General features: G+C 41.3%; 1 protein-coding gene across 2 annotated transcripts in view; it reads right to left on the reverse strand.

Moving 5' to 3' along the window:
- The window catches only part of PAK5 (p21 (RAC1) activated kinase 5), a 270,051-nt gene that overhangs the window by 92,781 nt on the left and 164,773 nt on the right, over window positions 1-12,497 (reverse strand). For both annotated transcript variants that reach the window (XM_024559536.4, XM_053927281.2), the window contains exon 3: window positions 4,440-4,654. In XM_024559536.4, the coding sequence (XP_024415304.1) occupies window positions 4,440-4,643 (204 nt within the window). In that variant the 5' untranslated portion in view covers window positions 4,644-4,654. The remainder of the gene's footprint in view (window positions 1-4,439; window positions 4,655-12,497) is intronic.

Here is a 12,497-nt window from a genome sequence, read left to right on the forward strand (position 1 = left end):
TCACCACAGCAACGTGCCAGCTTAGGCATCACCTCTAGTACAGAGTTTTTTTGTGAAACATCAAATCACCCAAGTGTCTCAGCCTCCCTACAGCCCAGATTTGGCTCCCTGCAACTTCTGGCTTTTCCCGAAACTAAAATCACCTTTGAAAGGGAAGAAAATTCAGACCATTAGTGAGATTCAGGAAAATATGACAGGGCAGCTGATGGTGACGGGCGAACTGTGTGAGATCCCAAATTGCCCTCTTTGAAGGGGACTGAGGCGTCATTGTCCTATGTACAACGTTTCTTATATCCTGTATCTTCTTCAATAAATGCCTCTGTTTTTCATATTACATGGCTGGATATCCTCTGGACAGACCTCATATAATGGACCTGGGGCTGGGGCAATGCCTTCAAACTGTAGGGATGCAGATGGGCTGGGGTGCTTCTGCTCACTCTTCTGGAATCACTGAACTCTGCAAGGCATGTTCTTATGGTGACGGTAAAAGCACTGAGGTAAATCTCAACTGTACATTTCAAGCCTTTGCTCTCATCACCCCATTGGCCAAGTCACATGGCCAAGTCCAAATCCAAGGGGTGGGGAAGTACTTAGCTCTCCATGAGGCTGTAGCAAGAACAATGAAGGACTGAGTTAAATAATTCAGTCCACCAGATGGTATGGGTGAGGCACCTATGCAACCATGCCTGATCAGGGCCATGATTGATCTCCAACATCTCTGATTATTATTATTGTTTTTTTGGCCAAACTTCTCTAGGCCAATCAATCTTTCTTACACTACTTGAAGCAAACTAGAAAATTTCTCCTGCTCAGAAGTACCACCACCCCATTCATCTATCTGACACTGCAAAATGAGGTTCTGTCCTTGGAATTGTTATTGCATTTTCCCTGTCAAAAGCAAATACTTTGGAGGTGGGGGGCACAGAGTAATCACTAACTCTTTTGGGAAGAAAGGCCCAGGAGGAGGAAAGAAAGGTGCGGGGCAATCGAAAGCAGCTGGGTCTCTGATATTAGATCTGGGTTCAAATTAGAAATGGAGTGAATTTAAACAAATCAGTCCACTGTGTTGAGTCAAGGTGTCTTCATCTATCTGACAGGGTTAAAACTATTAGATGGTTATTATTAGAATGCCACAGAGTAATAAATATCAAAGATTATATACTCTCTAAAACACCATCAAACGTCTGGTAACAATGTTGTGGATTTTGCTCAGACCTGTTTCAAGGGGCATTTCTGCAGAATCTGCACTTACTGTGGATTTGATGCCTGCTTTGCCTCATACTAATGTCTGCTCTGGGAACAGAATTGGGGCAAAACAGTCAAAGCGAAGTGGTCACAGAACCGCTGCCTGCATTCTGTCACTATGTGGCATTGAAGCAGGGACCACAGTCACTGCAGGAATGCCGGGCAAGGCATACTAATTAGTGAGAGAGAGAAAGCCTTCAGAAATAGATCGAACCATCAGTTAGTCATAAATGCCTCTCCGATACAACCTGCTACTGACGATTGCCTTAAAATGGTACATTCTATTTATGTGTACCTTGCTCTTGAGGGTGACTGCAGATATTAAACTCTTGAGAGAGAGTGACCGAGCATTTGCTCATGGGCTGTAGTTGTCCACCTCTGATTGGGACCCCAGGCTCCGTCTTCCCAATTCCAGGATCATGGAATATGGAAGCCCAGTTATTTTCTACTTGTCCCAGTGAGCTGCGGGTGTGGGATCCATTCATCTGTGATTACAGAATTGTCGCACTGGGTGCTGGGATGAGCCAGCCCATGGCCTGGACAAGGTGTGTGGTTACTGCCTTGTCCTCCTCAAAATGGGAGGATCTGCAGTGACAGCTTTCCTGTGATGAGTTCCATAACCCTGAACACATTGGCTTTTTTTTTTTTTTTTTTTTGAGTAACCACTAGGTCATTTGAACTTAAGGCTGTTCAGTCTTTAAAAGGAAATATTAAGGGAGCTTAAGTGAAACACTGTAGTAAAAGAAGAAAGATGGTACTTTTAGTGGTTGATATAATTTTCCTTTTTTTTTAACTTTCAGAGAGATGTGCATGTATAAGAGAAATAGGAAAAAAGAGAAGAGAGAGGAAAGAAAGGAGATAGGGAGGGAGAGAGAAAGAGAGAGGAGAAAGAGTTGGAGGGGCAGGCATGGGGCCCATCAAATACCAAATTCATTGATACAAGAAAAAACAGCTTTTCAGAAGTTTCTAGATATGGTTGTACCATGGAAATGAAGACATGTAATAAACCTTGCTTTGGTTCTGGCTTTATCCACTCCTTTGGAACAAAGGTGACTTTGCCCAGATCTCCCAGATTTAGGCAAGTGTGAGAACCTGGGGCCAGTGTGAGGCTTTTCCTCCAGTGTCTGGGGCAGTGGGAAGCTGAGAGGCACACTGAAAACAGAAGGAGGGATTCCAGGCACTCAGCAAGTGGAGGGAGTCCAAGTCTGCTTTCCTCACTGCTTTCACAAGTGTAGAAGCATCAGAGGTAACTTTAGCAAAAGATTAACAGCCTGCCCTCCCGGTGACAGCCTTGGTTCCAGTCAACTTAACGGACACTGTTGTAGGCCTTTTCAAGCGGTGTTTTTGACAAGAGGTTTTAAATTACAGGTAATCTGCCCAACAAGTATCATTTTATAGTTACATTTTCCTTAATAAAAAATTAACAATCTTTACAACACATTATTTCTTCTGTAAGATTTATGTTTTTCTTAAATATCTTTTGACAAATGTAAAGTCGGAAAGTCTCCCAGCATCCCGACCAGTCATACCCATTTAACTGGTGCGTCCCTAAAACCTGCCAGACTGCTATCAAATCAGTATGGTGGGCACACTTTAAATTGGATCCGACCTTTAAATGGATCAATTCATTTTGTAATAAAACAATTTCTTGATCTCAGATCTGTGCCTTCCACACATGGAGGATTAACCAACAGCAACCTCCTGACTGAGCCATACACAAGCCCCCACACCATCCAGTCCCTCGTACCATCTGACCCACCCTCCTACTTAGTCATTACTCAAGCATTAGCCTCCTCGTGGGGGAAAACATGTTCAAAGGTAAGATATTGCCTAATGTTAACCAGTACAGTTGATTAATTGGTCAGTTTCTATTAAACATCAATCAATACCTATTTAAAATAAGTCTTTTTGTCCCTACAGATTAATCTTCTCAAATATTCATCATTTGTATATTTTCATTTTAGCTGGCCTGGAAAGTGTCAAAATCCTATTAGAAAATCAAAATCACAAGACACAGGATTAGAAGGACCTATATCGATCTCTAGGCAGAGCACACTCACATGGTCAACAGCAGAACAGAATGACCAAGGCAACACAGAACGATGAAATTGCCATTCTAATTTAGTCAGCTCAGATGACACCTAATAAGCACTCCCCACAATTCATTACCTATGATCCTTCTTTGCAACCTTTAACAAATGCATCCACTTTTGTTTTTCCTATCATTTAAACATAATGTAGTCAATATTCTTGTTAACATAGAATAAGGTATTCGGGTACCTCAGCTGTCTACTAATATAAGAAGAGATATAGAATAGAATCTGATCTATTGGACAACATAACGATAAACTTCAAAACTGTTTAACTACCATATGGAGCTTTGGGGGCAATTATTTGATGGTCTGTGGAATTCTTATTCTGAGGTACAGAAGAAAACTGCAACGGCTGGGTTTTCTTTGTAGAAACGTAATGTATCTGAAATTTATTGGGTCTGACTTCTGCTTTAATTGCAATTATTTCATGAACATTTCTTCCTAAGAATCTACAAGCCATTGCTTTACGGTAATCATATCCCATTGCAGGACTCAAATGATTCACTTTTATTTGAAACAGCTATTTCTTAGACTATAAAGACAAATTTGAATATATATGTATATATACTTAAACATATATGATTACATACAAAAACCTGTATACATATACATATGCATGTGTGTATATATGCACATACATAAAAATCATTTATTGTAAAATATGTTAATAATAAATTTTATATAGAAGAAAAGTTTAAACATTCTGAGGGCAAATGCAAAACAACAAAAGGTTGTTTAATATAATGTTTAATCAAAAGTTATTGCCAATATTTACTAGAAGGAGTGGATAATATGCTTCAGTATAAAGATTAGCAATCATCATTTCAAGTGGAATAAACATTTCCTATTGTGCGATTGCATTTCATATGTCTGATTTAACAAAAGATCTCACACCTAAAAGCGAGAAGTTCCTTTGCATGTGCTGTACTTTATAGTAAGTGGTGAGCATTATAATCACGGAAGAGTAATTTTGGCTAACGTGTGGCTACTTAAAAACAAATACATGGCTTAGGCATTTTATAGTTTGCCCCTATACATGATACACTTTATCAAATGAGGGCATGCTTCTTAAGTCAACTCAAAGACAAACCCTCGCCCTACCTTCATGGGCGCCAGCTGGATGGGCGTGATGCACGAGGGGTCCACCATGGGCTTCGGCCTGTTGGCCGTGTCTGCCAGCAGGCTGTGCCACTGCTGGGGCAGGCCCGTGAACTTCTGCTCTTGTGGGTCAAACCCGGTATGGACCCTGTGCTCAAAGTTGGATGGGCCAGATATTTCGATCTTTTTCTTTTTCTTTCCAAACATGATGCAGAAACCTGGGAAATGCAAACAGAAAAGATGCAGCTATTCATATCTTGCCAGCAGAAGACCACCGGAAGACTAATTCATTCACAGTTACGTCTTTTCATTAATTCCTCTATATCAGCAATTTTCAACCTTTTTTAATCTCCTGGCACACATAAACTAATTACTAAAATTCTGCAGCACACCAAAAAATACATTACATTATGTTTTTGACCAATCTGACAAAATAATAGGTATAATTTTGATTCGTTCATACTGGAAGGCTAGTGTGTTGTTTGTCATTTTATTATTTGACAACCTAAGAAAAACAAGGGCAGTGCCGCTGACTAGATAGTCAGGTGTTGCACGTTTCAAAAATTCTGGCAGCACTGTGAGCTTCATGGTATAGAAAACATGTGAGAGAACCTGGGTTTGAATGCCGGGTAAAAATCACTTATTCTCTGTGATCTCTCCCTCTTTCCTTCTCTTCCTCTCTACCTTCATCCATCGTTAAAATTTCTGTTTCTTCTTTGTATGCTTGGCAAGCAGGATCTTCATGTGGCCTTCCAATTTTCTCAAGCTCCTATTACCTCTCCTACTGGGATGTCTAATCTGTTTGGGCTGCTATAACAGAATACCAGAATGGGGGGGCTTATAAACAACAGAAATTTGTTCCTCACAGTTCTGGAGGGTAGAAGTCCAAGATCAAGGTGTTGGCAGATTCAGTGTGTGGGGAGGACCTGCTTCCTAGATTGGCTGTCTTGTTGCTGTAACCTCACATGGTGGAAGGGACAAAGGTGTTCTCCCAGGCCTCTTTAATAAGGGCCAGAATTCCATTCGTGAGGGCTATATCCTCATGAGCTAATCCTCTCCCAAAGGCTCCACCTCTAAATATCATCACCGTGGGGGTTAAGATTTCAACATAGGCATTTTGGAGGTTCACATTCAGATCACAGCACTGGATATATATTCTATCAACAGAGATCAGATCCTTCAAAACCTCAACTCCCAGTCTCTTCCAAAGTCCATTCTCCCATCTATCCTTCATAGGATAGCTTGTTACTTCATACTAGTTTAGAAAACTAATATAAGGTGCTAATGAAAAACTAATAAAATATGATAAAAGCTCAAAATGCCTTGATTTTCCTCTCCTGGAAAACTATATATATATATAGTTTATACATATAAACTATATATATATATCTATATATATCTCTCTATATATATATCCTTTAAGTACCTTTCTACCAGTAGGTTCATAATTATTGATCAACTGATTTTAAACTTTTGAGTGCACCTAAGCTGAAGTGTAAAACAGTGAAGGAAGTTAGCTGTGGCAGATTGTCTTAGGAATGACTCCGGACATCCGTGCCTCCCAGTGTCCACGCCCTGAGTGGGCTTCTTCCACACTGACTCTGAACCTGAACATCTAATCTGCTGCAGCCCCCGGGACAACTGAAACCATGACGCAATCCCTCCTGCTTGCTCTCAGAACCAACAGCCAGCACAAGAATCAGGCTACCCTGCTGGAGGATGACAGACCATGTAGCCCAGGCACCGGCCAGGCCAGACAACAGCCGGCCCTGGAGGCAGAGCCGCAACACTGACTAGCAGCCACCCACCAGGTGAGCCCAGGCAAACAAGCGGAAGGACCATCTAAGCCAAGCTGGACTCAAAGTGTCGATCTGCACAATCAGGACACAAATAAATGGCTGTTGCTTTATGTCGTTATATTCTGGAGTAAATTGTTATGGGGAAAAAGCTTACTGTCATAGAAATGCAAAGACCTGATTATTATCCCATTCCTTGCATCTTCAGAGGCCCATTTTTCTTTCTGTTTTTGCTGCTTCAAAGTCTCCAGTAATAATGTCCAGTCTGGGTAACTGTATTAGCCGTTATACAATCGTGTTGACTCAGAGGAGTCTTGATTGTGATGCCACTGTCTGGGTGGTTGAGGGTCTGGAATGTTTTCGGTGGCTAGGAAATTATTCCGAGTAAGTAAGTGGCTCTATACACCACCTTTTGGTGTTATTTAGTGAAAATAAAAAATACACTGGAAAATATAATTTGGTCACGTGTTGGCTGAGTCCACGTGAAATTTTAATAAACTTATGACCATTTTTTACAAGAATCATTTCGAAAAGTCATTTTAGAAGAGTTCTTTTGCATGTGTTTATACCTGAACAAGCACTAAAAATGCAAGGCCAAATATTTTTAGAACCAGAATAGAAGTGTCTTACTATTCTCTTCCTGACTGTGAATTTCCCAGCAGTTGCTATGCCATTCAAGTGAGAGTCTAAAAAAGAAAGTTATCAATGAATTAATACTGTTCTTGTTTTTAAATAAGACATTTGTAGAAGGAAAACCCAAGGCTGAATTAATTTACCTATGTTGCATCCTGTGAAACTATACAACTGTAACCTAAATGGCAATAAATACAGTCCCACACTCTAATAAGTTTGAGTTAAAGTGTTACAGAGGAAGCAACTGAAGAGGAAAATAAAAGTTCCAAATCCTAAAGCAGCATTCCTGTGAAGCTCACACCTAACTAAATGCAGAGAGATACCTCTGCGATGTGTCGTGACAGTCCATCAGTGGTGGTCATGACTCTGATAGCAGCGAGGAATCCCTCCCTTGGGGGAAAGAGAGACCGAGTCCTCGTGCTTTTTAGCACTGGGGGCAGAGGCACACATAGCAGGGACGTGCACGATCTCTCCTCTCTGATGTGTCTATGCTTAGTCGGTGCCTGGCATGGTGCTGAATGTTCAGTGTGTATGAGCTCACTTAAAATTCATAGTAACCCTTATATCTGGCATCCCCAAGACCACCCCCAGGATTGATTTGCTAGGAGAACTCACAGGACTCAGCATACAGTCATATTCCTGGCTGTGATTGATTGCAATGAAAGGACACAAAACAAAACCAGCAATGGGAAAAGGCGCGAGGGAAAGAGTCTGGAGGGAACCAGGCACAGCCCCCCGAGGTCCTCTCCCAGAGGACTCACTCAGGACGTGACTAATGTCTCCAGCACTGAATTGTGACGACACATGTAAAATTGTGTCTACCAGGGAGGGGAGCTCATTAGGGACTCAGTGCCTGGGGAACTCATTGGGGACTGGTCACTTAGGCACCCTCTGCTGCGTCTGTGCCAAATTCCAGATGCCAGAAGGAAAGCAGGGGCTCAGCACACACCATGTTGTCTGCATAAACTGTTTTGCCACAGTGAGCCATTCTTAGGGGGGGAATGATGGGAACCCATCTAAAACCCAAGTTCCCAGATGCCAGCCAAGGGGCACCCTAGCAAATGGGCCTTTCTGGGTAGGCAGTCTCAGGCTGGCTATGGTAACTGTTTTCTACATAGGGGGTGTTACTATCCATTTACCTCCATTTTACAGAAGCTCAGAGCCCAGGTTAGAAACTGGCAAAGGGAGAGGCTCAGAACCTCAGAGTGCATGCTTTTCATCACTGGACAATGCATTGCTCCCTGCACTTGCCTCCTCTACTGGACACAACCTTGCCCTTCTTAGAAGTCTCTGTTCCCCTGGAAATACAGGTCGGTGGATATGGTGAGCTCTAATAAGGTAACTATGAGATTCTGGGAATTTCTTGGGTCCTCTCATGTCTCTCCAAAGATTTCATCCCTTTTTCTGAGACTGAGTAGAACTCAATCACTGAGCAGGTAAGGCTGGAGGGCTGCTGATACTGCTCAAGTCAGGGCAACCCCTAACACAGAACAGAAGACCTTGCTATTTAGCATCCAAGTGAACAAAGGGCACAGAATACCTCCTCCTGCTCCTGAGTTCTAGCAGACCTTCCAGAACCATTTGGCAGTATGGACAGAAAAGGGGCCACATGCTAAACCCGGTAAGCTCAGGAGAGGCCTGCATGGTGGCCTTACAAATACTGAGACCGAAAGTTACCACATAGGACGGCCTGAACATAAAACTTCCTAACTAAAAGCAGGTCATGGTAGGTAGTCATGTCCTAAGCCAGTATCTTCCCTGACAAAGGGAAGATTAGGCATTTTAAGACTTAATATCTACTATTGCCTAATCTCCTTGGTTTATTATTAAACAAAATGTGAGCATTCACCTGCTAGTTTGCACTAACCAATGTGTGTTCCTGGGATTAGCAGCTCTCTGAAAGGATAATTGGAAAGGAGGGAGGGATTGATTCCTTAGTCAAATAAATGTGGGAAACTATGGGTTACATAGTGGTAATAATGAACTCCTTTAGCTTTACCATGTCTACAAAGCATTTTATCTGCCCTTCCATTCTAAATGATAGCTTTGCTGGCTAGAGTAATCTAAGTTGTAGGTCCTTGCTTTTCATCACTTTCAATACTTCTTGCCAGTCCCTTCTAGCCTGAAAAATTTCTTTTCCAAAATCAACTGACAGTCTTATGGGAACTCCTTTGTAGGCAACTCTCTGCTTTTCTCTTGCTGCTTTTACAATTCTCTTTTTATCTTTAACCATTGGCATTTTAATTATGTGTTTTGGTGTGGTCCTCTTTGTATCCATCTTGTTTGGGACTCTGTGCTTCCTGGACTTGTATGTCTATTTTCTTCACCAAATGAGGGAACTCTTCTTTCATTATTTATTCAAATAAGTTTTCAATTTCTTGCTCTTTCTATTCTCCTCCCGGCTCCCCTGTAGTTCAAATGTTGGTACGTTGGAAGTTGTCCCAGAGGCTCCTTACTTCATCCTCATTTTTTTTTGGTGGGGGGGGGTGGGATTTTTTCTTCTTGCTGTTCTGATTGAATGTTTTTTTCTTCCTTATTTTCCAAATCATTGATTTGATTCTTGGCTTCATCCATTCCACTGTTGATTCCCTGCAATTTTTTTTTTTAATTTCACTTGTGTAACCTTCATTTCTGCCTGGGTCTTTTTTATGCTATTGAAGTACCCAAATGAGTTCCTTGAGCATCATAATAACCGTTGTTTTGAACTCTGCATCTGTTAGATTGCTTATCTCCATTTTGTTTGTTTAGTTCTTTTTTTGGAGTTTTGTTCTGTTTTTTCATGTGGAACATATTTCTTTGTCTCCTCATTTTGGCAGCCTCCCTGTGTATGTTTCTGTGTATTAGGTAGAGCTGCTCTAACTCCCTGTCTTACTAGCATGGACTATTGTAGAGAAGGGCACCTGTAAGTTGGGTGGGGTGGAGCCTTAGGTAATCACCACGGTAGGGCAACTTCTGTGAACTAGGTTGATGGAATCTCAGATATGGTGTCAATGTTCTGTGGCTTGGTGTGGGGAGAGCTCAGAAAAGGGACACTGGCTGCTGCCTGGCCTCTGGAGTTTTGTCCAGGAGGGAGCTACCCCCTGGCACTTGCTCTGATGCCAGACACTTCAGTTTCTCCCTGTATGCCACTGGTGCCCTCTGAGCTGCTGTTCCAGGGCTGGAGCCCAGAGTGAAGTCCAGACTTGGCTCTTTATGGCTGGTATTGACTGTTCAATCACAAAGTCCTATTCCATTACCAGTATGAGATTATTTTCACTTACAGTGAATTTTAGGCAAAATCAATAATCACATACCTGGAACCAGTCTGGGGTGAACAGGTGGGCTGGTAGGGTGGGTGGATGGAGGCTGTGTGACATCATAAGGCATTGGGGAATTTGGAGATGAACAACAAAAATACGTGTCACCTTGTAAGATGTAAGGTCTTTTAAAAATTAAAGGATTATTGTAAAGAAGCCCATTACAACAAGAAGAAAAAGACAAGAAACTTTGGAAAAACCAAAAACTGGAATAGAAAGATAACATAATAATAATACAATTCTTGGCTCATCAGTAAGCACTGGCAAAAATCACAAAACATAAAGACCAGTTACTGCTATAACTAAAAATAGCCAAAATAATTTTAATGGTAAAATAGAAGAGGTGGACAGCTTGCATAATAAAGCTAAATTCTATCTATTGTAGCAGAAAATAAAAGGATGGAGTTGCCTAAATTTAATATAGCTGCATACACATATTTTTGTCCATATGTAAAACACTGAAGAAAAAAAGTAACGCCCAAACTGAAAAAGCATATGGTGGCCTCTGGGAAGTAAAACTTGGAGTTACCGTGGGTCAGGTCAGGGAACCACTGGATTTCTTACTCTCTTTGGCAAGCCATGTGCAGTATATTTCTGTCCTAAAATATTTTCAAACCAATTGAAAACGAATATGTTAAAAGTAACACACATCAGAAATATATTCAAATAAAACTTTAAAAATCCATGCTATAGGATAATATTCAGAGGACAGCTTGGGCTTCCAGAGGGCACCCGACCATTTAGATTCTCCCTCACTGGAGAAGTGGCACTTCACAGAGAATGAGTGTTTGTTAAGGTGTCTGAATCATGAGCCAATTTCTGATCTTGGGCCCTTTTTACCCTTGTTTCTGTTGATCTTCATTACTTGCTAAAGTTTTTGAGTACTGGCAAAACCTACCTAATTCTGTGCTAGCCAAATCCACTGAAAGTGGTGTATAGTTTGGGAAAAAAATATTTTCTCTGATTGTTGAATTGCATATTAGCAATTGGATGAACAGATGGAGGCACGTAAAGAAGCCATATATGACAGATAGACATAAACAAATGTCCCCTATTTCTAGCCTCTCCAGAATGTCTATTAGCTGACAGATCCTCAGCGTATAGTATAAGCATTGTGTTAGTCAGGGTTCTCCCAAGAAACATAACCAACAGGATTTAGTACAGAAATTGGCTAATGTGGTTACATTGACCAAGATGTCCGATGACCTGCTGCCTGCAACCTGGAGAACCAGGAAAGCTTGTGGTGCAATTCAAGTCCAGAGGCCTGAGACTCAGAGGTTGATGGAGTCAGTCCAATTCTGAATCTGAAAGCATGAGAACCAGGAGCATCAATGTCCAAGGGCAGAAGACGGGTATCTCCACTCAAATAGGGGGAGCAAATTCACCCTCCTTTCTCTTTTTGTTCTATTTGGGCCCCCAAGGAATTGGAGGATGCCCGCCCACTTTGGGGAGGGCCATGTGCTTTATTCAGTTCACCAACTGAAATGCCAGTCTCTTCTAGGAACATCCTCATGGACATGCCCAGAAATAATGCTTATCAGCTATCTGGGATCCCTCAGCCAGTCAAGTTGACACATAATATTAACCATCACAAACATGAGGAGGAGAATTGATAAGAACATTCATGTTTATGTATAAATTCAAGTGATCTTGCAGGAAGATATTAAAACTACCTGACTGCAAACATGCTTACTGGTCCAGAAAGTCACCACTAACATTTTTTTTTTTCCTCCTGAATACTTTTGGCTCAAGAGGTCAGTTTCAGGACTATGAATTTCATTTTCAACTTTCTTGCTCAAAGTCTAACTTTTTATATATACACCTGGTAATTATATATTATTTACAACTTGTAACATTCTTCATTAATTTGTAGAGCTGGAATAATCAGTAAGAACAGTGAGATACTGATGGGAAATATCTCCACTTATCAAAATGCTAGCAATGCTCACAAGAGATTTAAATGGGGTTTGGGCTACAGGATACAAATTCAAAAGGCATTACTTTTGTAGTGTATTCAAAATTTGTTTATTAAATGTATTTATTAAAAAGGTATTTGGGACACATGCCACACTGTGGATGAAGCTTTAAGATATTATGCTAAGTGAAAGAACCAAACACAAAGGGGAAAATTTTGTATGATTCTAGTCATATAGAGTACATAGCATAGTCAAAATTGTGGAGACAGAAAGGAGAATGGTACAGCCAAGGCTGGGAGGAGGGGAACAGGGACTTGCTGTTTAGCGAGTTTCAGCTGGGGAAGATGAATAGGTTCTGGGAATGGATGGTGGGGATGGCTGCACACCAATGTGCGTATTCTTAATGCCACTGAACTGCAC

This window comes from Desmodus rotundus, chromosome 6, assembly GCF_022682495.2.
Source record: "Desmodus rotundus isolate HL8 chromosome 6, HLdesRot8A.1, whole genome shotgun sequence".
Classification (NCBI taxonomy): Eukaryota; Metazoa; Chordata; class Mammalia; order Chiroptera; family Phyllostomidae; genus Desmodus; species Desmodus rotundus.